This window comes from Castor canadensis, chromosome 13, assembly GCF_047511655.1.
Source record: "Castor canadensis chromosome 13, mCasCan1.hap1v2, whole genome shotgun sequence".
Classification (NCBI taxonomy): domain Eukaryota; kingdom Metazoa; phylum Chordata; class Mammalia; order Rodentia; family Castoridae; genus Castor; species Castor canadensis.
In genome coordinates, this window is record NC_133398.1 from 3,754,759 (window position 1) to 3,778,277 (window position 23,519).

At 52.0% G+C, this 23,519-nt stretch overlaps 3 protein-coding genes and 4 non-coding genes across 8 annotated transcripts; 2 read left to right on the top strand and 5 right to left on the bottom strand.

The window, feature by feature from the left end:
- Positions 1 to 255: 255 nt before the first annotated feature.
- Positions 256 to 4,080, bottom strand: Rpl7a (ribosomal protein L7a). Its single transcript, XM_074052663.1, has 11 exons — positions 4,052 to 4,080; positions 3,674 to 3,950; positions 3,490 to 3,582; positions 3,054 to 3,372; positions 2,724 to 2,957; positions 2,133 to 2,282; positions 1,604 to 1,744; positions 1,336 to 1,415; positions 899 to 1,029; positions 575 to 644; positions 256 to 408 (listed from the first exon to the last, which is right to left on the bottom strand). Exons 1-11 carry the CDS (start codon positions 4,078 to 4,080, stop codon positions 304 to 306), a joined length of 1,629 nt encoding a protein of 542 aa, XP_073908764.1. The 3' UTR covers positions 256 to 303.
- Positions 736 to 798, bottom strand: LOC141415954 (small nucleolar RNA SNORD36). Its single transcript, XR_012440896.1, has one exon. It is a non-coding gene; the product is annotated as a small nucleolar RNA SNORD36 (small nucleolar RNA).
- On the bottom strand, positions 1,095 to 1,167 carry LOC141415952 (small nucleolar RNA SNORD36). Its single transcript, XR_012440893.1, has one exon. It is a non-coding gene; the product is annotated as a small nucleolar RNA SNORD36 (small nucleolar RNA).
- Positions 1,484 to 1,559, bottom strand: LOC141415953 (small nucleolar RNA SNORD36). The gene has a single exon (XR_012440894.1). It is a non-coding gene; the product is annotated as a small nucleolar RNA SNORD36 (small nucleolar RNA).
- Positions 2,362 to 2,436, bottom strand: LOC141415960 (small nucleolar RNA SNORD24). Its single transcript, XR_012440901.1, has one exon. It is a non-coding gene; the product is annotated as a small nucleolar RNA SNORD24 (small nucleolar RNA).
- Positions 3,276 to 10,024, top strand: Med22 (mediator complex subunit 22). Of its 2 annotated transcripts, none has more exons than XM_020179015.2 (5): positions 3,276 to 3,586; positions 4,071 to 4,201; positions 6,130 to 6,210; positions 6,979 to 7,187; positions 9,289 to 10,024. In XM_020179015.2, the coding sequence occupies exons 2-5, from the start codon at positions 4,079 to 4,081 to the stop codon at positions 9,476 to 9,478; spliced, it is 603 nt and encodes a 200-aa protein (XP_020034604.2). In that variant the 5' UTR covers positions 3,276 to 3,586; positions 4,071 to 4,078; the 3' UTR covers positions 9,479 to 10,024. The 2 variants fall into 2 exon arrangements, with proteins under 2 accessions (XP_020034604.2, XP_073908991.1); XM_074052890.1 differs by lacking the exon at positions 3,276 to 3,586 and adding an exon at positions 3,626 to 3,965.
- Positions 10,025 to 12,018: 1,994 nt separating this feature from the next.
- Positions 12,019 to 16,854, top strand: Surf6 (surfeit 6). The gene is made up of 5 exons (XM_074052891.1): positions 12,019 to 12,259; positions 12,971 to 13,174; positions 13,559 to 13,647; positions 14,596 to 14,796; positions 14,937 to 16,854. The coding sequence occupies exons 1-5, from the start codon at positions 12,166 to 12,168 to the stop codon at positions 15,414 to 15,416; spliced, it is 1,068 nt and encodes a 355-aa protein (XP_073908992.1). The 5' UTR covers positions 12,019 to 12,165; the 3' UTR covers positions 15,417 to 16,854.
- Positions 16,855 to 23,519: the final 6,665 nt, after the last annotated feature.

Sequence of the window (23,519 nt, forward strand, 5' to 3'; positions counted from 1 at the left end):
CTTAGCTTCCAGTATTTCAGTATCATGGGTAGGTATCACAACTTAAGATGGGACTGGAGGTACAGCTTATGAGATAGGGCAGCTGCTTTACAAGCCAGAGGCCCACGTGAAAACCCCAGCAGCCCCTCCCTGCAGCAAAAAAACCCGACTTAAGACAGCCTATGTGTACAGGACTCGCCATGTAAGGGAGTGACCTTGCTTCCAGTGAGTGTGTGCTTGCTACTTCCCCGACCCTCAACCAAAATGGCCACTAGACGCTGGAGGACGGCTTTATTGTCTTCACGTAGGGAGGCCACTGCACACTTAGCCCAGTTTCGTAGCCAGCTCTTTAGCCTTCGCCTTTTCCAGCTTGGCAATGCGGGCCACGGACTTGGGGCCCAGGACGTTGCCGCCCCAGTGCCGGCGGATCTGCAACGAGAGCGGCGGTCAGCTCGCTCGCCACCTCTCCCGGGCTTCCCAAAAGCCGTTCCCACCTTCTGCTTGTTGTAACCGGAGAGCTGCGCAGCTGGAGAACCAGCCAGCCTTTGGAAAAAGCTTCACCTGCCCAACGCTCGCATGTAAAGCGGCTTCTTACCTCATCGTATCTGTCGTTGTAGTTGGTCCTGATCGCCTCCACCAGCTTAGCCAGAGCTCCTTTGTCTTCCCTAGCAAGGCATGGGGGAAACAAAAGGCGGACTTACAGCCTGTTACTCTACGAAGCAGGAATCACCTCATTTGTGGCTCCAAACAAGCCTTCCGCCTCAGATAGTTTGACCACATGGTTTATTCAGGTGAAGAAATTCTTAACCATCATTGGCAAAAGTTCACAAATTATTCCTTAAGCTAGAATAGTGGCTTAAAAGTTCTGAAGGAATAGATACAAAAATGACGGGGGATTTGAGTCAAGCTGCATACTTACGAGTTAACCTGCGTGAAAGCAACAGTGGTGCATGTCTTCCTGTGGACTAACCGTCCCAGCCTGGCCTTCCCTTTGATGATACAGTAGGGGACTCCCATCTTGCGACACAGGGCAGGCAAGAACACAACCAGCTGGAAGAAAGCATCAGCTGGAGAACATGCTCTGCCCAAAAGCATAAAGAGCTAGATTGCTGGCAATTGCTCAGGGTTAAAAAGCTCATGTATTTGCACTTCAAGGTTTAATTCAGTGAGAAATTTACATCATTGCAAGAGCCACCTAGTTTGGATCGCTTATTAGTGCTATCCTCAAATGAGAAGGTGACTCTTCCGGTCACCCACTTTGGACTTTAACATGCCAGACTCAGCATGAAACCGCCTCCACCTTCTCGGTGTGACGTCAGACAGTTCAGTTCTGCCATCAAAGCACGTGAGACCCACCTCAATGGGATCCACATCATGTGCAATCACCACCAGCTGAGCCTTCTTGTTCTCCACCAACGTAGTGACAGTGTTGACCCCTGGAACACAGGACCACTTTATGTGAGCAATCGGGCTGCTCTGGTCACAAAAAGCAATCGTGCTAAGCTGTGACTCAGTGTTAAAAAGCTCGGATCTTACACTTCATAGTGATTTCAGGTGAAGAAATTCATACATCATTGCACAGCCTGCCCCATCACTGACCTCCTCTTAAGGAGGGCCTACTGACCTGCTCGAAGAACGGGTGGTCTCTTAGTGGGGACGTCTCCTTTGCCAGCAGCCTTCTTCTCAGCCCGGGCCAACAGCCTCTGCTTCTTCTCTTGTTTCGTCTCTGGCCTGTACTTGTGGGCAAGCTTAAGCAGCTGTGTAGCTGGGAAAACATTCCACAATTGGTCTTTTATTTTTTGGGGCTTTTTGAGACAGGTTCTTACCATGTCCTAGAACTCATGATCCTTCTGCCTTAACAAGGATTACAGCTGTGTGCCAGCACACTCAGCTCAAGTTTTGTTTTGGGGGTCTCGCCACCTAACTTTAAGCACATGACTCCTGCCTCTGCCTTCTTGGGATTATAGGCACACACCACCATGCCCAAAAATTCTAATCTTTAACAGTTAACATGATAGAAAGCTAAACTTCTATCCTTTTAATATAATGATGGTGCTGTAAGAACAAAAACCCAAAGCCACGCACGCCACCTTTTCAATTAGGCCAGCTTCATGTTCTGGAAACCAAGCTAGTTCAGTACCACAGAACCTCACCTGTTTGACGGTCCAAAGCCTGCGTGAACTGGTTAATCGCCGGAGGCACTTTCAGCCGCTTATAGAGGATAGCCCTTTGCCGCTGCAGCCGGATGTAGCGGGGCCATTTGACAAATCGGGTGAGATCCCTTTTGGGTTGGATGTCCTGTCCTAAGAAGTCAAAGTAACACCACTGACTAAGACGTATACTCTGTCACATCACATTTGAGGGTACTGAGAAAGGTGTTGGTGCATCAGCGATCTTGGTGGTTTAAAATGTCATCACCATCTTTCAAATAGCAAATATTCTTTTACATCATCTGCACACGAACACCCCAGACTTCCCTTAGAGACTAGCAATTGAGGTCCCGTGAACCTCAACGCTGAGACGGGTCCAACCACTCCAAAGCACACCACCACTATCCCCACCCCAAGGCGCACAGTCTAAGAACTGATCCCAGTTTTCTAGGAAGCAGAAAGAAAGAAGGAATACCAATCTGAGCAGACTAGACGTTAATACCCATCCCCCCTTCACAAATACACAAGACTCGGCAAATTACCATTTTCTTAAGAAAAACGAGACATTCTCAACCCCCCACCTCCATTTCTTACCAATGCCAAAGTTCTTAGGCCTCTTCTCAAAAAGAGGATTTACGACCTTCTTGGCCTCCTGCTTCTTCACGACAGCAGGGGCCGGAGCCACCTTCTTCCCCTTGGCCTTCTTTCCTTTCGGCTGGGCAGAAAGGAAAAGGCAGTTAAAACTCTCCCACCGCCCTACCGATCCCTTGTGCGGCAATGGCGGCGACGGCCCTGCTCGTGCATCAGCGATCTTGGTGGGTGGGAGTCCTCACCATCACCTAGGACTGCAACCTCGCATCACCTGCGCGAGCGCAGTCCGGGAAACGCGCACGGACTCGGGCCGGGCTGCTCCGCCGCGCGGACCACAAGCAAAAACCGGGGAAAGTCGCGACCACCTCCCGACCCTGATGCCCGGCCCAAGGCCACGGCCCACCCACTCGGAGCCCCGCACTGCGGCAAACTGCGTTCCCCAATCTTCCTCCCCGGCCAGCGACATACAGGGGCCAACGCATCCCGCTGCCGGGTACCCGTTCCATTGCTCCTGTGCCAGGTCCGGCAAGGCTCTCCTAGCGCCTGATGTAGCCAGGGGCCCCGCGCGGCCGCACCCGGAGAAGGATGGCGGTGGATAGAACTTGGACATGGCCCAGGCACCAAAAAACGCAGCCCCACTCACCATCTTGGGCTGCAGAAGAGAGAAAGGAGAGAGAATTGTGGGTAATATGTAAGTGTCCTCGGAGATCGCGAGAGTTGGCGCCTGCGCGGGACTTCGGATTTAAAGAGGCAAGGCCTTGAAGCCAACAGTCGGGGGCGGTGCCTGGAGCGGCGGCGCGCCCCGTAGGTCGGCGGCTCGCTGCTCCGCTGCCCAGTGAGGGCGCAGAGTCTGCGGCGGCGGCTAGGTGGGTAGGGGCGCGGTGAAGCGCGGGCGGGGGCGGGCCGTCTTTCCCGTAGGGGACGCGCTCCCCCTCTGGCCCTAGCGCCGGTACCTGAGGCTGGGCAGCGTGGTCCGAGGCCCCGGAGAGGAAGGGCCGGGCCTCTCTGGTTGCCGAGCGGCTTCCTTCGTGCGGCAGGGGCCGGCGGGAGGGCAAGGGGCGCAGAGTTTGGGCAGTTTCGGAGAGCCTGGGGACGCGCGGAGGCCGTGGTCTGCGCTCGGGAGGCCCCCGGCAGCGGAGCCGCCTGCGGCCGGAGCGGGCAGGGGTGGTGGGCTCATTCGGGTAGTGGGATGGGTCCAAGGAGAGCCCCGGACCCCGCAGCTGTGTGCTGCTTTGGAACGATGGGGTGAGTTTGTGTGGCAGAAAGCAACCCCAGCATTCTGTGCTGGGGTGAGACCCGAGGGTAGCCAAGGTTGGCCGTTCATACCTAACTCTGTCCTGCGCTGCCCAGGGCCCGCCATGGCCCAGCAGAGAGTCCTGCCCCAAAGCAAGGAGACGCTGCTGCAGTCTTACAACAAGCGGCTCAAGGATGACGTCAAGTCCATCATGGACAATTTCACAGAGATCATCAAGACCGCCAAGGTGAGTGGGCCCTCCCAGCCTCTGAGCCTTCGGGGAGGGGCAGGGTCCGGAGATGATGGTAATGGTGCTTCACCCACACATGGACCCTGGTGTACATAGACCTGGACTCCCCCAGGGGTGGGAATGCAGAGGGAACAGCAGACAAGATCCTTGTTCCGGAGGAGAGAAAATCTGGGGGTGGATTGGCAAGGTATCAGTAGTAACGGTGGACGGATAAATAAGTGAGTCAAATAACTACAAACCCTGGTAGAGCAGAGCAAAGAACTCTGGCCTAATTGCCATGGTTCCAAGTCCAGCATTTATTAGCCACATGGGGTTACTCTTCAGTTTCCCCTGTGTCCTAGTCCTTGTGGTCAATTGTTTGTATAAAGCAGTTACCATAGGACCTGGCACATGGAGAGCAACTCAAACCTAGGAGGAATTAGGAGTGTGAACAAGACAGATGCCCTAGAGAAATGGAGTAAGCAGGAAGCCCAGCACAGGCCTCCAGGAGGGCAAAGGGGTCTTCCGTGCTTTGGTGTGACTGGCACCAAATGGGGCCTCATCTTTCCTCACTGTGGCAGTCTTGACCTGCCAATAACAGTACTGATGGACCTAACATATATTTAGCACTTGCTGTGTATCAGGCCTGTTGTGAAGGCTATTTGCACTCTGTCCCATTTAATTGTCACAGGAAATGTATATGTGTTTATACTTGGCAGTATTGGGTTTTGGACTCAGGGCTTTGCACTTGTGAGGGAGGTGCTCTACCACTTGAGGCACTCTGCCAGCCCTGTTTTGTGTTGGGTATTTTCGGGATAAGGTCTTTTGAACTGTTTCCCCAGGGCTAGATGTGAATGCGATCTTCCTGATCTCTGCATCCTGAGTTGCTAGGATTACAGGTGTGAGCCATCAGTGCCCAACAAAAAAAATTTTGAATTATCATCCATTAACAATATGAGGGGATTTCATTGTAATAATTCCATAAATTCATACGGTGTTCTTTGAACAAGTTCACCTTCTCCATTGTATTTCCATACCCCCTACCTGCCTCCCCCATTTCTTTCTTTCTTTTTTTTTAATTCCCCGTTTAGTTCTGAGACATCTTCAACAGAGATCTGGCCCAGCCTCTAACTGGCCCACCTGTAAGCCAGACACAGCAATCCAGGCTTCTGTGAGCATCTTGTGAGAGAGTGATAGTTAGCCAAGGGTGCTTAACATGGTGCCTGGCACCCAGGAGGGAACAGGAAATAGTTGCTTAAAAAGATGCTGCCTTTGTTTATTTTTATTTTTACTTATTTATTTATTTATTTATTTTTGCGGTACTGGAGTTTGAACTCAGGGCCTTAGGCTTGCTAGGTAGACACTACCATTTGAGCCGCACTGTCAGTCTTTTTGCTTTATTTTTGGAGTAAGGTCTTGAATTTATGCCTGGACCATGAATAGGGGTATTTAAGTTCCTTAAATAGCTGGGATGACAGGTGTGTGCCACCAACACCCAGCTTTTTGTTGGTTGAGATGGGATCTCTCAGGACTTTTTTTTTTTTTTGCCCAGGGGTGGCCTCAAACCATGGTCCTCTTTATCTCCATTTCCCAAGTAGCTAGGATTACAGGCATGAGCCACTACACCCATGGGTTTTTTACTCTTTCATTCAGTGGTTTACTTAGTGTCTGAGTGGGTGACACCAGTCCTTGCCAAACAGGGCTTCACATCCCAAAACAAGCTTGAGCAAGCTGAAACTTCGTCCCTCTACCTAGCACAGGCACGTTTCCTTTGTCCTAGTGAAAGTGTCTCTTGCTGCCCATAGAACAAGAACAAGAGGGAAAGGGTAGTATTAAAACTGCTGGGGGTTTGGGTAGTAGGACTTCAGGTCTGTAGAAGGCAAGATGACAGGCTGTAGTGATACAGATGGGCTGGGCTAATTTTAGGCTTTCTTGTTTTCCTCCAGATTGAGGATGAGACGCAGGTGTCACGGGCCACCCAAGGTGAACAGGACAATTACGAGATGCACGTGCGAGCTGCTAACATCGTGAGTCGCCAGGGTGGATGGCATCGCTGCTGTGGGTGGAATATAGGTCCTCCACTCGTCCTGTTTATCCTGTGAGCAGCTTTCAAGGATGGAGTAGGGGGCAAACCACTTATCAAGAGGTTCCCAAGGGGGCACTGGGAGAAGGCAGGCAGATAACTGGCCCTGTCTGTCCCATAACAGCAGTGATCAGGAAGAGGGCAGCCCTTCCTGCTGAAGTGAGAGTCCCTCAAGAGTTGTAAGTGAAAAGGGAATTGCTGAATGAACCATGTGTGCACTTGAGAGCCCTGCTTATGTCACAGGAAAACCCTAGCCAGGCAGTATTTCTGCAGTGTGTACCCACAGATAAAAGTGAATGGGAAAAGGCCCCAAGGAATCCCACACAACCCATAGCTGTGTTACCCCTGGGGGAGTGACTCGGGGGTGTGAGTTTAATGCACGGGAAGTGTGAGCAGTAACCAGTGTGTTTGAGAGATCAGGCCTGAAGGAGTGGAAATCAGGCTAAGGGGAGGGGAGAGCTCTGGAGCAAGCTTATCCCACCTGCCAGGTGAGATGAGTACAGGATCCTGCATTCCCTAGATCCTGTTCTTGTGTCCTCACCTCATCCTTCTTCTCACACAGCCCCGTGCAGGGTTGTACTCCCACTTTGCAGAGGAGGAAGTTGAGGCTTCCAGAGGTTACTGCCAGGCCAGCACCAACCACATGAAGCTGCACATGGGGCTGCTGTCCCCCACCCTCATCTGTTGCCTACCCTGGTTCTAACGGCTACAGGTTCGAGCTGGTGAGTCCCTGATGAAGCTGGTGTCTGACCTCAAGCAGTTCCTGATCCTCAATGACTTTCCATCAGTGAATGAGGCTATTGACCAGCGCAACCAGCAGCTGCGTGCCCTGCAGGAGGAGTGTGACCGCAAACTTGTCACCCTGCGGGATGAGGTCTCCATCGACTTGTATGAGCTGGAGGAGGAGTACTACTCGTCCAGGTACAAATAGGGCTGGACTCCTGTGCAGGGCGGAGCCTGTCTACCTGAGCCTAGCCTGGAAGGTTCAGTTTTTCAAACCCTTCCTGGGCGTGGCAGCAGAGCCAGTGCCCAGGCTGCAGAGCAGAACCCTTGGCCAAAGCGTTTGATCAACAGACAGTTCACAGCCACCTGCTGGGCCCTGGGCCTTTCTCTCAGTGCAGAGGGATGAAAATCAAAGGACACTGGTCGGGGAGGCTGAGTCTGGAGATGGCTGTCACCCTGGGGTCGGGAGCCTTCCTTTGAGCAACACTGTCTAGGCCTTGCTATTTTCGGTTCTTGAATCCATATCTAGACGTCTTGGTCAAGACAGGATTGGCCTCTTCCAGCCCATAAGGTCCACACCTATGTCCCCTGTCCAGGATACCAGTGCCCGCCCAGGGGTGCAATTCCATGTAGGTGTCAACAAACCCCATGTGTGGAGATAGGGTCAGCCCTGGGAGGGAGGAAGAAGGAGCCCAAACAGAAAATGGCCCTGAAAGACAGAATTGGGGTACTCGAATGTCAGATTGTGATTAGCTCAGCCTTACTCAGAGAGCTGGTGTCTCCTGATGCCAGGCCTGTGCTGACCACTGTGGCATATAGCCACTGAGGGGCCCCTTAGATCTTGAAGCCTGAGACTGTATGAGCTGACAGGGCCCAAGAAATCAGAGCCCAAATGTAATTTTCACCAGAAATTGATACTGGAGACTAGAGACCTTGCACCCCTGCCCCATTAGTTTAAAAAGTCAAGATTCAGTCTAGCAGTCACTAAAGTCCAGGCCACCCCATGCCCTCTCTGGAATAATCCTCCTTCCTCATGGTGGGTTTAGAATATTTTCTGTCCCACTGAAGCCACACCAGGGACCACAGGCATCCAGAGCCGGTATGGTCTACAGTCTGGAGCTTGGTTTTCCTGCCCAGCTAGAGCAGTTCTAGAGTTTTCCAAAGGATTCTGAGGCCTCCTTTGATCCCCGATACTCATCAGCTCAGTTTAGGACATGTGGCAGCATCTCTAACACCCCGGGGCAGCAGAGGGGGTAGGGGTCCTAGAGTGTCTCACACCCTTCACACCCAGTGTTACTATTCTACCCCTCCCCCCCCAACCCTGCCCTGCCTCAAGGGCTGAGGGCTAGAGGGAAGGTGGGTTAGGCCTAAGATCACACAACAGCTGGGATGGGAACCCAGAGGCTCTGGGCACCAGACCTCCTAAGTCCTTCTCCAGTCAGTCCCCATGGCCAAGTGGCAGCCCCTTTGCCTGTGGATTCCCTTAAACTGTCATGGCTCTTGAAAGCCAGAGCTAGCTGGTTTCATTTGCCCTGCCCTGTGCCCGTATTTCTGCCAGTGGCCCACTTCTGCACGGCTGCCCCTGCCTGCACTGTCCACTCACTGCTTGCCATTTCTGCCTCTGCCTCTCCCTCTCCACTTTCCTGTGCCCTGAGAGATTCTGAGACTGAACTCTGAAGGCAGGAACAAGAGAAGGCCAGGTCATCTTGTACACGGTAGACAGCTGTGGGAATGGTCCTGCCCTGAGTCTCCACTACTGTGACTGACAAGCCACACCTCACTTACACCCTGCCTCTCACCCCCTACAAGATGGGGACAGACCTCCGAGGAGCAGAAGGCTAGAGCAGTGGTTCAGGGAGGAGCCAGGGCCAGGGTTTCTGACTGCCGCTCTATTTAGGCCAAGTCCAAGCAAAGACAGATTGAGCAATAAAACAGGGTCTCTATCATCAGGGGGCTCTTTGCAAAGTTTTGTGACCACCCAACTGGTGAGGGGTCGATGGTCAGGTTGGGAGGGGACCCAGAAGGAACTAGAAGCCCACATGGAAATTGGGAAGGAAGAACACCAGCTTGGTCCATAGTGAGGGCTTGCCAAAGTCACATAGCCATTTGGCCGCTTTCTGCTTTCTAATTGCAAGGATTCCCATGGCCCCTTCCTGCAGCTAGGCCTATTAGAGGAGAGAAAGGGGAGGCAGGCTGGGGGTGGTGGTCGTGTTTTCTTAACTCTGCCTCTATCTTGCTTTCCCTTTCTTTGGCTTCCCTCTGCCTGCTCCTGTCCCTGGGGTTTCTGGTGGTGGAAAAGCTCCAGTCTTTGCGAAGCTAATGACCTGCCTCTATGCGAAGCTTACTGGAGGCTGGACCTGGACACAGACTCTGCTGATGGCCCCTCGGCCCCTCTTCTGGCATCTCCGGAGCCTGGCACCGGTCCCCTACAGTCTGCAGCCCCTGTCCACTCGCATGTTGGTGGCCCAGGTTCCACAGAGCACACCTGAGCCTCTTAGGGCTACCTTCCCCAGACTCCTAGTTTACCAGGAGCAAAGTCCTGGGCTACCCTCTCGATGCCTATCTTAGGCATCTGCTCCCACTTGGGGACTCCAGGACCCAAGAGCTACTGTGGTCTTGGGAAGCTGGCCAGGCCAGGCTCAGCCTTCCAGTTCCCTCCCAGGACAGTTAGCAAAGTTCCAGCCATTTCCAGGGTGACCTGTCATTTCTGGTTACCAGGTGGAAGGACATGTCCTGCTGAGGAGCTCAACTGTATGGGAAAACTGAGCATGCTGTTCAGAATTGGAAGGGGCTTAGTGTACAGTCAGCCAAGCCCAGCCCTATCCTTAGGCCAGGGCTCCCATGCAGAGCCTTGCCCACCACCTCTTGTCCTGAACACGAATGTCCATGCCACAGGCTGACTGCACTGGTAAGGCTGTGGGAGAGGGGCTGTCCACTCACATAGAAGCCAACTAGGGGCTTCCTGAATTCTGCCACCATGTCAGTTCTGCTACTTTTGTAATAAGACTTGAATAAAAACACTGCCCTTTTCTGTTGCTCTTCTTTCTTCATCACTGGTCAGCTGGAGACCACCCCGGATTCCAGTAGCTTCTGAACAGCTCCTGGCGCTGCCTCACAGCCCTGGGTTTAGGCCCAGCCCTACCACCCAGAAGGTCCTTGACACTTGGTGAATGAACAATACGTGGCTCAGGCACCTGTACCTCTGGTGTCATTTAGTTCTTACTGCCAGTGCTGTTACGGCTGCATTTCAAAGGAGTTGGTGTCATACCCAGGGCCAGAGCTGGGAAGTGAAGTGCCATAACCAGTTTGACCTCAGGGACTTCAGACCCCCTGCCTCTTGGTACCAGCCTCACCTCAGACATTCAGGAACCATAGTCCTAAGGACTGGGACTTGAGCCCTGCTTCCACAGTGCAACCCCCAGTTGTTCTTTACCTCCTACCCAGGAGGGAGACCACAGCTGACAGCCACTAGGGGGCTTAAGACCTCCACAGTCAGGCAGAAGGCAGTAGACAGGAGAAGGGGGTGACCAGGAAAGTCACATCCAGCGTGAGGGAGTTTCCCGTCGCTAAGACAAGCGATGATTCCTGCAGCACTTTAACTGTGGAAAGTGCTTTAAAAGTGGTTAATTGTAATTAACCACTCAGGAAAAGAAAGAACTTAGAACCTCATGAAAGTGGAAGGGAACAATCTGGAAGGAATGGGCCATAGGCTTTCAAAAAAAAAAAACCTGAGTAATCTTGTTAATTTTATTCTGTGTGTGACCAAATCCTAGTCATCCTTTAAAACAGCACATCCCTCCTTTCTACCCAGCTTCATGGCTAGAGATGGCCTCATCTCATTCTCTTCAACCAGGCAGGTGTTACCTGTGTGACTCCAGCAAAGCAGTGCATGTTAAGGTCACCAACATTACTAAACCTGGTCATTCCTTGGTCATTATCACCTTTTCATCCCAGGCAGTTAACAGAGGATGTCTGAACCTATAGGAAAGTTGTAAGTAGTATGTACAAAGAACAGCCATTCACACCCTATTGGGACGCACCTCACCCATAAATACTCCTCAGCCTGCCTCTTGAAAACATTCTAGGGCAGGCCCGGTGATGCACATCTGTTAATCTCAGCTATTTATGAGGTTGAGATGGGAGAATTGGGAGTTCAAGGCCAGCCTAGGCTACATAGTAAGCCCCTGCCTCAAAAAACATTCTCCATCATGGCCCAGGCCCAGTACCATCATCACAACCAAAATGAGTGGATACTCCAAAACGCACGCCATGTTGGAATTTCCTCAACCGTTCCCAGACGTCTATGCCTGTTTTTATCCTGCATTACATCTGTTGTTACAGGGCCACGGTGGAGTGGGTGTGCAGGCGGCCGGAGGTTACTGAAGGGCTGGGCTGGGGAACGCAGGAGCCGGGGCGGCCTCGGGTGGGAGGCGGTGGGCCCCGTTGTTGCGTGGAGGTGGGCTTGGGTGTAAGACACCCGGAGGGGCTTCTGCAAGTCGGGGGCGTCATTCGCGCCCCTGACCCTCAGCGCGGGGGTCAGGGAAAGAAGAGTCTCCCACTGTTGGGGTGGATTTTATGGACTAAGGTGCAGCTCGGGGCACGAGTGAGGGTCCCATCCTCAGCCCCGCAAAAATGAGACGACCCAGAAACTCTGTTAAAAGGCTTTCGAACGACCTTTGAGGTTGCACCTTCCGATTCCCGGTCTCCCGCGGGGCCGACCCCTAACAGGCCTGGGGGCCCGCGTGTGGGGCAAGGGCTGCGGCCGTCCCCGCCTCGGACGGCGCCCGCTCCTCGCTCCGCCGGCGAGGGCTACGGCAGGGAAGGCCGAGAAGAGGCTCAGGCCCCCGAGGCACCCCGCCGCCGCATGAGACACCCGGCGAGGACCTGAGGGCCTGAGCTACAGCGCCCGCTGACCCGTTTACAGAGCGAAGGAGGCGCAGCCCGGTAGCGGCGTCCGCAGGCCCCCGCCGCCCACAATGCCCCGCGCGGCCCACAATGCCCCGCGCGGCCCACAATGCCCCGCGCGGCCCACAATGCCCCGCGCGCCTCCTCCAGGCCTGGCTAATCGAGCGCTCCACGGGCGGCGCCTGTCCACGCGGTGGCTTCCGGCGCCTACCGCGGTCGCAGGGACTCGAGTGAGTGGCGCCGGCCCTCGTTCGTCAGTGAGCCCGCAGCCATGGCCTCCCTGCTCGCCAAGGACGCCTACCTACAGGACCTAGCCAGGAAAATCTGTACCCAGCCCGGGCAGGAGCCGCCTAGGCGCGAGCGGGGTAACGAGGGGTCAGGAGAGTCGGGGTCCGGGTCGGGGCTGGAGGCTTCGGAGGGCCCCCAGCTCCCCGCCGCGGCCGCCTCCACCGGGTGGACGCGACCAGTGTGTGAGTGCTGGGGGAAGGCTCAAGCGTGCGCGGCCGCTGTCGCCGCCCCTATGCCGGAGCACCCCTATCCCCAACCTGGACTGCCGTCCTGGGCCCAGGGCGCCTGGGGAGCTGGGGCCGGAGCCCCAGGAAACTGCCAGACCCAAAAGGGCTTTCTTTATACGACGCGATCGTATTCGTTAGAGAAAATAAGAAAACTGGAGCAAGTTTTCTCAACCATGTCGCTGGTAACCTAGGACTGAGTCTACCTTTGACCTTTGGGTAGATTCCGTGAGATGAAACAATTTGATTCATCCTCTCCATATTCCCATTTTTTAATTTAAAAAGTGAAGCCTTTCCCGCCCCTTAAGGCAAAAGCCTGTGTTGTTAAACACAGTCCTCGTTGTGCTGCGCTGCCATAATCAGTTGCAGGAGGTGGAGATTGCTTTCCTGGTCTTTCACTCCCATAGTGTGATGAGCATCCTTGAAGCCAAATCTTTGCACGTGAAAAACCATTGGCTCCTCCATCCTGATTCTGTTTGTGCACCATTGTGGGATTAAAAGCATTCCTGTATCCTAAATAGGTCACAGAGACTGGGTTTTAACTCTTGTCATTTTGTATTCCAGCTGGCAAAATTCGAGATTCAGAAGCTCCTGGGCCCCCAAAAAAGAAAAGGAAGAAAGCACAAAAGAAATCCCGGGAGCAGGAGCAGAAGGCTGCCAAGCACAAGGCCAAGTCCCTGGAAGAGAAGTCTCCAGCTGCCTGTGGGGTCAAGAAGCCAGCAGCAGCCAAAGAGAAAGAGGCTTCCAGCTCCACCGTGTCCCCTGCAGGTGAGGGGCTCCAGGGCATGTGGAGCCACGGCTGGGATACAAATGGGGTCCCTCCTTTCACAAGAGTAAGCACTGGCAGGCACAGGGAAACACGTGTTCCCATAGAGCCAAGATCACAGTAACGCTGTGGGTAAATAGGATGTGGGAAGTGTATAACGTTTTCTTACGCCCCAGTGACTTAGTTTGCAAGGCAGTCAGTCAGTTACCTGTCTTGAAGGAGGTTGTAGGGCCCAATCCAAGTTGAATAGGAGTACAGTTTACTGGATTTGCCCCAGTGGGCCCACAGGGGACAGGGAGGACAGCACATAAATTAAATGCTGGGCCCTAGGGAAGGAAGGGAAAGGTGGGAGGGGGACTCCCTTTCAGTCCTCTCCTTCCCTGCAGATGGCCAGGCCACAGGGTCTGACTCTGTCTTTGCTCTGGATGTCCTGCGACAGCGGCTACATGAAAAGATCCAGGAGGCCCGGGGCCAGGTAGGTGGGGAGATCTTGATGAACACCTGGAGTATGTTTGTGGAGTGGATTCTCACCTACCCTCATGTTGGAGGGCGGGGGCAGAAGTCAACTCTCAGCAGAACCAGCACTCCGGCCTGGGAGAGCAGGTACAGTTCTCCTGTCCTCGGAGAACCTCAGTTCCCACAGTAACAGGCCTCCTGCTAGCTGTTCTCTTCCACGGCCCTCAGAGAAGCATGGCCTCCTCTGTCAGGGAAGCCACCTTTGCTGGCACCACAGGGACTGAGTGAGTCCAAGTCAATCCTTCTAAAGTTCAGTGCCTTGAGGTGAGGTGACCTGCCCAGCATTTAGGATGGACCAGAGGCTGCATGGTACTGTTCCCACCCCCCCACAACCTGGGCATCCCCCTTTCCCTGGGGCCGTCCCTGAGGCCTCTGCTGGCTTGGGGGGTGGGGGCAGGAGGAGTTCCCCAATTTCTCTCCTTAGTTTTGTGGGTCACACCACTGACCATCCCCGGGTTCCTAAAAAGAGATGAGGGCTTGGGTCACTGGTCCTACAGCACAGGGTGGAGTTGGTTAGGTGTGAAGCACTCTGCTGGCAGTGAGACAGGAAAGACAGTGGGGAGAGTGGGGGGTCATGAGCAGAATACACAGTGGTCAGGACAGGTGCTCAGCCATGTGGAACCAATCCAAGTTGTGAACTATAGGACAGTGGACAATAACATCAAGTGTGTAAAGTACTCCGGAACACAGGAAGGGCCTGGGAACTGGAAGCCAATTCTTCTTGTCCCCACTGGGGTCACGTCCTGCATTTGAAGGCATGTCTTTATGGAACCTTAGCACAGTGGGCCTGTGGCCTGCATGAGGATTTCCTTATGCACCTTCCAGCCTTCATTCCATCTCAGCCATGTGCTAGAGGGGGGATCCTGAGGTTGAGAAAGCTGTGGTGAGTAGACTCTGCCTCCTGCAGGGCAGCACCAAGGAGCTGTCTGCTGCCACTTTGGAGAAAAGGCGGCGGAGAAAGCAGGAGCGGGACCGGAAAAAGAGGAAGCGGAAGGAGCTTCGAGCAAAGGAGAAGGCTATGAAGGCCGAGAAGACAGAGGAAGTGGCTGAGGGGCCCCGGGAGGTGGCCTGCAAGGAGTCACAAGAGCCAGGGCTCATCTTTAATAAAGTGAGCAAGGTGGTTGTGTGGGGAGACGGGCAGAGCTGTGTGGGTTGTGGATCAGTGACTTCCCCTATAGCGGGGCGAAAGCTGGGGCACTTGGAAGGGTTGGGGTGCCATGCGCACCATCGCTCACTGTTCATCTTCAGGTGGAGGTGACTGAGGAGGAGCCACCCAGCAAGGCCCAGCGGAGGAAGGAGAAGCGGCAGAACGTGAAGGGGAACCTGACACCGCTAACGGGCAGGAACTATAAGCAGCTGTTGGAGCGCCTGCAGGCGCGGCAGGGCCAACTGGAGGAGCTACGTGAGAAGGATGCGGGCAAGGCCCAGGAGCTAGAGGCCAAAATGAAGTGGACCAGCTTGCTGTACAAGGCGGAAGGAGTGAAGATCCGCGACAACGAGCAGCTGCTGCAGGAGGCCCTGAAGCGCAAGGAGAAGCGCCGGGCCCAGCGGCAGCGCCGGTGGGAGAAGCGCTCCGCCCACGTGGTGGAAAAGATGCAGCGGCGGCAGGACCAGAGGCGCCAGAACCTGCGCAAGAAGAAGGCAGCCCGGGCAGAGCAGCGCCTGCAGAAAGCCCGCAAGAAGGGTCGGGTGCTGCCCCAGGACTTGGAGCGGGCTGGCCTCGCCTGAGCGAGGTCAGTGGCTCAGTGGCCAGATGGTGTGCGACACTGGCATGTCCCTTAGCCTCCAGGCCTTGAGTCCCCTATGCGAGGTGGGCATAGGGAACCCATGTGAGGTAGCTTAGAACTGTCATGAGGCTCAGATGACATGCCAAAGAGAATGTTATTTCAGCATCGTCCTTAAGGATGGCCACGCCCTTCAGGCCTGGGGAGGGGTGAGCCAGAACTGAATCCCATTGCCCTCTTGTAAGGTGGGAGAGAAGGATTGGGGTGAGGCACTCTGCCAGCCTGTGTTTTCAGTGGTCCTGGACAGGAAGAAAGGGTCCGTGACCACCTCTCCTCTTAATCCAAAACTCCTTCAGGGATAAGAACCCGAAGAAGGTCATTTGGCTCACATTATTTGGGAGGAACCAGAGCCAACCAGGTATGGTTTTGGGGCCAGAACACCAAGGTCAGGTTGCTCTGCCCTGGTTTCTGCCTATTTTAGTTTCATTTTCTTCAATTCCTCAGTAATCCTTGGACCTTCTTAGCTCAAAGCGCGGAAAGGAGCTGTACCTTCTCAGGTCCACAACGTGTGACTTGGGTCTTGCTGCCAACTGTAGAACAGTCAGGTTGGAGTATTGGGGTGCAGTGGTCTGATTGCCTTTGGCACCGTCCTGGAGTCAGGGTAGAGTGACTCTCTGGTTGGGGGAGGAGGTCTGCTGTTACCAAATGAGGGGTGGGATATGGGGACAGACAGCAGGGGTCCAGAGTGACCATCTCGTGAGAATGTGGTGCAGAAATGGTTTTGTAGGTTGGATATTGTCTTAGGTGCCCTGAAGGGAGAAGATCTCGCTGACTGAACAGCTGTTCAGAAGTAAAGTTTTTCTCAAAAAAAAAAAATAAATGAGCAGAGCTTTTCTACAGCACACAGTTGAAAAGGTGGGAGAGGGGACAGGCTTCTGTGTGACAGGGTAGGGTTAGATGTACTCAGGCTCTCCAGGGTGGCTGAACTGGGTGCTTTATGGGATCTCATTTCCTAATGCAGGGCTGGGCTGTGGGAAGTAAAGAGAGTGCCTTGGGTGAAAGGCCCATGTTGAGACTAGGAAAGCCTGTGGCAGCCATGGTGTTGCACATTGCATCTCCTTTGAGAAGTGACTTTGGTGGCCAACTGCTTAAGAGTGCAGACATTTAGCAGCCTCTGCTCATCACCTTCTGGATCTACTCAGCCACCACACGAGGGCTGTGCTTTTCTGGGGTGACCACCGGCTCTGGTGCTACCTGGTAGGGTCACCAGGGCCTGAGCAGTCCTGCTCCAACAGGGCTCCTTTCTAGGTCAGCTGTACCCAAGTTCCTTCTGGCTGGTTGGCTTTGGCAGCTCTGTGTAATAATCTGAAGCTCCCTACCCCATCCTGTTTCTGTCCTTCATCTTTCACAGGCATTAGGCCCAATAAACCTCAGGTTCCTTTCCCGGTCTTCATATCTGTTTCCTGGAGGGGTGAAAGTGACACCCGATTCCCAGCATTCTGGGTGCAGTTTAAGTCCACCACACCCCTGGACACATAAGCAGGACTTTAGGACATAAGGACTGATCTTACAGTTTATAGTTCTCAGCCAGGAAGAAAGTCGTCCCTGCAAAGATCCACAGCTGAGTTTTCAACAGCAGCAATGACAGCCTGAGAAATAAAAGAGCTGAGGAAAAATAACTCTGGGATTCACTTTAGTAAGCATCAAGTGGAAACTGCCCTCATTCTACCCCAGATCTTAGAAGATGAACTATAAGAAGGAAAATGGTTTTCAAAACAGATGGTGAACGTGGCCATGAGACCCTCAGCCTGTTAGCAAGTATCTGAAATTGGCTATGTAGGTATTTAATTCCTTGGCCATATTACCCACAGGTCAAGTGCTCAGTAGCCCTAGTGGTTGTGGCATTAGCTCAGATTAACATTTACGTATTAAGAAACGTGAGCTTGCTGGGCATTGGTGACTCACACCTACAGTTCTAATTACTCAGAAAGCAGAGATAAGAGGATCAGGTTTAGAACCCTGCCCTGGGTAAACGATTCTTGAGATCTTATCAAAAAAAAACCACCACAAAAAAGGGCTGGTGGAGTGGCTTAAGGTGTAGTCCCTGAATTCAAACCCCAGTGCCACAAAAAAAAAAAAAAACCCTAGAGATTTCATCTCACCCCAGTCAGAATGATTCTCATCAAGAAACTAACAGGGCTGGCAGAGTGTCTCAAGTGGTAGAAGAGCCTGCCTGGTAAGCATGAGGCCGAGATCAAACCCTAGTGTCTGCAAAAAAAAAAAGAAGAAGAAACGCTGGTGAGGATGTGGGGAAGGGGAAAGGAACCCTTAATTGGAATGTAAATTAGTAAATTAGTTCAGCCACTATGAAAGTCAGTATGGAGGTTCATTATGAAACTAAAGCTTATGACCCTGCTATATCATGTAGGCATAGATCCAGAGTGTAAATCAATATACAAAAGGGAGGACTGGGGGTATGGCTCAAGTGGTAGAGTGCCACCCTAGCAAGCGTGAAGCCCTGAGTTCAAACCCCAGTACTACCAAATATGCAAGAGAGACACCTGCACACCCATGTTTATCACAGTACTAGTCACAGTAGCCAAGCTTTGGAATCAGCCTAGGTGCCCAAAAACTGATGAATGGATAGAGAAAATGTGGTGTAAATTCAGCCATAAAGAGGAATGCAGTTATATCATTGGCGGGAAATGGAACTGGAGATCACATTGCACGACACACCAAGCTCAGAGCCAAACACGCTGTTTTCACCCACATGCGGATTAGACCTGAAACGATGGTGGTAATGAACCTGAGTGTAAAAGGGGTGCTGCTGTCTAGGAGGAAGCAGTGCAAAGGGGGAGGGGGAAAGAGGGTGTCGGGTAAACAGGATCAAAGTACGTTAACATATATGTATGTGTGTACATGCATACATACATACATGAAGATAGCATAAAGAAACCTGGTACTGTTTGAAAAGGTGGGGAGGAGAAGGGGCTAAGGGAGTGTAACAGTGAGAGTGAACTTGTTAAAGTACATTGTTTGCATTTATGGAAATAACACAATGAAACCCCCTTGTACAACTAATGCATGCTAAAAACAAAACAAAAAAGTATCACCAACAAAATAAAATCCATCAGATCCATCTCTCAAGGATAGGGTTTAGGGGTATTTATGGGGTAAAGAAGCAGAGTAGTCCGAGGCTCAGGGAGCGTGACTGAAGGCAGAGGAGTGATGAGTCCATGGTGAGCACACACATAACCAAACTGCTCTGACGAGGCAGATGGGGTGGGGGAAGGGTTGAACATCTGATGTCAGAGGAACCACATGCGGGCCCAAGTGAAAAGTCGGTGGTTTCAGTATGACCCAGCAATTCCACTCCTGGGCATATATCCAAAGAAGTGTAAGGATACAAAAAAGACGTGCACATCTGTTTATTGCAGGACTCTTCACAATAGCTAAGCTACACCGCCCAGATGCTCTGTAAATGATGAATGGACTACGAAAATGTCCTGTGTCTCTTCTCTCAATATACATAGATAGATGACAGATATTACATACATAGACAGATATATTTTATCTATATAATGAAATAGTAGTCATAAAGAATGAAATTTTGTCATCCACAGGTAAATGGGTGGAACTGGAGAACATCATGTTAGGTGAAGTTAACCAGGTTTAGAAAGACAGGGCCGAATGTTTTCTCTCATGTGGAAGACAGATACAAATATAAATACAACATCATACACATATACATATCTACACACATACACAGAACACGTTTCCAATAGTGCAACTGTTAGAGGAGACGAGGCGAGGAGGGAAAGAAAAAGAAAATGATACAGTGAATAATATGGAAATACGTCACATCTGTGTAGGAACAAGACAGCGAAATGCTTGAAAACTGCTGAACGTACGGGGTGGGGGAAAGGTGAGGAAGAGTAATCGAGAGGTTAGGTGGATTAAACTGCAGCATATTTACAGGTAGAATGCCAGGCTAACTCCGCTGAACAGTGAAGAGATGCTTAACGAAGGACGGGTACAGAACAGGCCATGCAGGGGGAGGGTATAAATAGTGGAGGGGGAGAGTTAGGGAAGAGGGTAAAGGAGGGTGAATATGGTGGATGTGCATTCTATACATGTGTGAATGAATATGGAACACCGAAGCCTGTCAGTCATTTTAAGAAAAGGGGGGGGAGAATAATGGAGGGGATGAACTAAAATGGTACATTGTATGCATATATGGAAATGTTACAACGAACCCCCTACAACTATATATACTAATAAAAACGTTAAAAAAATGTCAGCAGTTTCAACCAGTTTGAACCCCACAAGGCTATCTCCAAATCTCATGCCCCCAAGAAAACCAAACTAAAACAATTATTACCCAGATGACCACCACAGTAGTGTTATCTGTGGCAAGGCTAGCAGGTGTCTTATTACTTGGCTGTTTAGCTAAGCGACTTCTAAAACCAGTGATGAAGTCAGGAACTAAAGCAAGTGGAGCTGGAGGGTTGTTTAGATTTTCTCTGTGCTTCAAAATGAAGAACATGTTCTTTACTTTTTTAGCTTCAGGGAGGCAGAACAAGAGAAAACATTTAGTAATTTCATCGTGGAGACTTGGTTACAAGATATATGAATTTGGTGTGCACACGGAGCAACCCATCGATCACACCTTGTAAATGGAGTCATAGAGCAGAAGCTTAATTTTGGTTCCCAAGCAAGGCCCTATTATCTGACATTGACAACTGCGATGAAAGGATCTGATGCCAGTCTGTGTTTCTCTCCTGAGTGGTTTGGTTTGTCTGTATGGCTCTCAGTCATAGAACTGAGATCATAGAACCTGTCCCATGTGTGACTGGACAATAAGTAATGTCATCAAGGGATTGTAAGGTACACAGTTAACTATGGGTGACCTCACTTCAGACATCCAAGTTTATGTCTGCTCAAGTGAGAACAAGTCCTGTCCCTTCCATGATGGTGCCCTGACCCAGACATGACAGGTACCTCTGGAGTGAGCCCTACAGGCTCACAGTTGGTCTCTGCCGTTGTGAGCTGGGCACTCAGCAGAGGCCATGTCAGGCAGACAGGAGTGCATGGGAAAGAGCAGAGTAAACTGGGCCCCATAGCTGTCTCTCCCCGGCTCCAGGCCTCCAGGTGGTGACCTGACAGGGAGGCTGACACAGCCCTGCCTGGGAACCAAAGAACTGAGAGAGATGGTGAGAGGTAGGGGACATATTCCCACTTGGCTAGTGTGGCTACTGAAGGCCAGTCCACCATCCTGTCAGGCTAGCAGCCTCAGGGTGATGGAGGGTTATAATAGTAATCTCTTCCCCTGGTCAGAAGCAGTGCTGGGAGTGACCAAGGCACTCCAGGTACCAGGTGGTGGTGGTTTTCAAATTCACACCCAGGTGTATGTCCAGTCAGGTAAGAATAAGTGATTGTGCTGTGGCCCAGACATGACTGGAACCACTGGGGTAAACCCTGTGGGCTCAGGATTGGTCTCTGCCACTGGCTGGGCACTCAGCAGAGAGGCCATGCCATCCAGAGTTGGTGAAAGGAAGTCCGTGTTGTTGGGCCCATGTGTAACCTCCAGCCCTGCCGCCCAGGCCACTTTCTCAGTGAGCAAGGTGGGGGCGGCCTAGAGGGCTGAACATCTTGCCCCGATGCTAAGGTTCTGCCTCTGCAAAAGTGGCTTTTTGGTGAGTGACACTTTAGCTACAATGAACAATGGAGGAAGCTGAGTATTTCTCCCTAAGGTAGTTAGGACTGCTGAGTTACAGGCACGGAGAAGGCAGAGGCCCCTTTGCCTTTTCCTGCTTGTCTGATAGCAGGACAGTGAGCCACAGAGGTGGTAGTTTTCCCCTGGGGAATTTGCCCCTTGTCTTGTCACTCCTTAAAAAATGTACAGCACTTTGTTGAAGTGCTGTTGAAACAACGCTCCTAACCACTGTGGTGACAGAGAACTGCAGTACTTTCTTGGGAGAGCGGCTTCTCCCATATGAGGGACAAGACACACATAATAATGAAAAAATGACTAATGTTAATCTGTCTTGGGTTTTTTTATGGTACTGGGGTTTGAACCCAGGGCCTCATGCTTACTAGGCAGGTGGTGCTCTACCACTTGAGCCATTCTACCAGCCCTTAATATCTCTTTTGCTAACAGGAGTCTGTCTGTCCCAGCTAAGAACTCACAAGGTAGAGAAAATAAAGCTGTTTTTCTCCCTCCAGCAGCTTCCAGTGGATTTCCTGTGGGACTTGGTATGTTCTTTCAACCTGTAGCCGCAGTGCCTTATTGTAGGAACATCATCTTGATTCTGCTCTCAGTGCTGGTCGGGTTTGGTTCTCTGCACAGGAGACCACATTTGGTGGTCATCAGGCTGCCCTTGCTTGCCTCAAACGCCTCTCACTTCCTTTTCTTCACTTCCTTGGCCCCTTTCAATCTGTGTTCTTTACTCTTTCTTCTGGCTCTGCCTGAGTTCTCTCGGCTGCCATCTCCCATTCTCTCCTGGCTACCCCCACTCCCAGGTGGTGCCCCCCCACCTCGAGTGCAGGTGGCCCTCCAGTCCATGGCTTCATCCTGAGGCAGGCAGAAGGTCTTGCTGCCTTACTCCTTTGCGGCTCATCTACACTTTCTATCTGCAGAGGTCGTGCCCTCTGTTTGTTTTCTTTTTTCCCCTCCAGTGTTTTTGCCCAGATTCCTTTCTTGTGTTTGGGTTAGCTAGGTTCCCTAGGTGGGAGGGTGTGGTGAGCGGAGTCCTGGGTGAGTCTCTTAGTTCCTTCAGGATGCTGCTGTGGCCTGGGCTCTTCTGCGGACTGGAGCCCAGCTGGGTCAGGAGCACTGCCACCGTCCTGAGCATCCCCAGGCCCTTCACTGTTGTCTACACGATGGGTCTCCGGTCCTCGGTCCTCAAACATGCCAGATCTGCCCCACCTCCCCCAGCACTCATTATTCACCTTCTCTCCACTTCCCCAGCACCTGTGCCACATCGGTGGCCTATCCCCACTAAAAACTTCTTCCTTGGGGTAAATGGCTAGGGGACTTCCACCTCCTCCAGGCCCTCTCCACACTTCCCCTGCTCCCCTGACACCCCCTCAATCCTGGAGCTTCCTGCACAGTCTGCTTGTCTCTTTAGACACCACTTGTTTATCAAATATTGGAGGTTCAGTAAGGCCAACAGGTCAGGAGCTGATCCATCAAAAAGACAGTTTGTCACTCAAAGTGCCCAAGAGGAGAGGCACCCACAACATGCAGGGCCACATGGTCGGGAGAAAGACAGAAGGGAGACACTGGTGGCAGGTTTCCATGGGAAGGACTGAACAAGCAAGGCAGGGTAACCTGAAAAACGTCACCATGGTCTGGGCCACTGGGGCTGTTCCCAATTGTCTGGCCTGGGGAGATCAGGGCAGTAGTCAGGGGCTCAAAGTGTAACAGCCCCCCAAAAGGGGTGGTTCAAGTGTGGCCTTGGAATGGCTGATTTGCATGTGAAAAGTACAGGTTGCTTACCATCTCCAGGAACCAGCTAACTCTTGCAGGGAGGGATGTTCTTCCACGGCGAGGTCCAGAAGTCAAAACATCAGAAATGAAACTAAGTAAATTAAATATCCAATTCAAGATGTAAGGAAAAGGATGACAAAATAAAGGAAAAATGGCTTTGTAAAGACAAAAGTAGATAAAAATTAGAAATAAGGTTAGTAGCCAGGTGCCAGTGGCTCATGCCTGTAACCCCAGGTACTTGAGAGGCTAAAGTCAGGAGGATTGTGGTTTGAGGCCAGCCTGGGCAAACAGTTCATGAGACCCTTGTTAGAAATAAAGTCAGTGGTGGTCCATTTTCAAGGCGAGGCATTTAACCCTAGCCTTGCTTGTGTATCAGCTGGGGGAGGGCAACTGATAGGGGACCTTAAACTGTGAGGGGTAACTCATGAGAAAATAGGTAAAAACTATGTACATGCCAGAAGGCACATATCACAGACAGACCTTCCTGCTACAGGAGGAGGCAGATAGCACTTCTAAAATTTGACCAATCCCAAGAGAGGCATATTTTAAAATAAACCAATAGAAATTAGGTGGCGTGGGGGTGGGAGCAGGGAATGTAAACTCCATAGTACACAA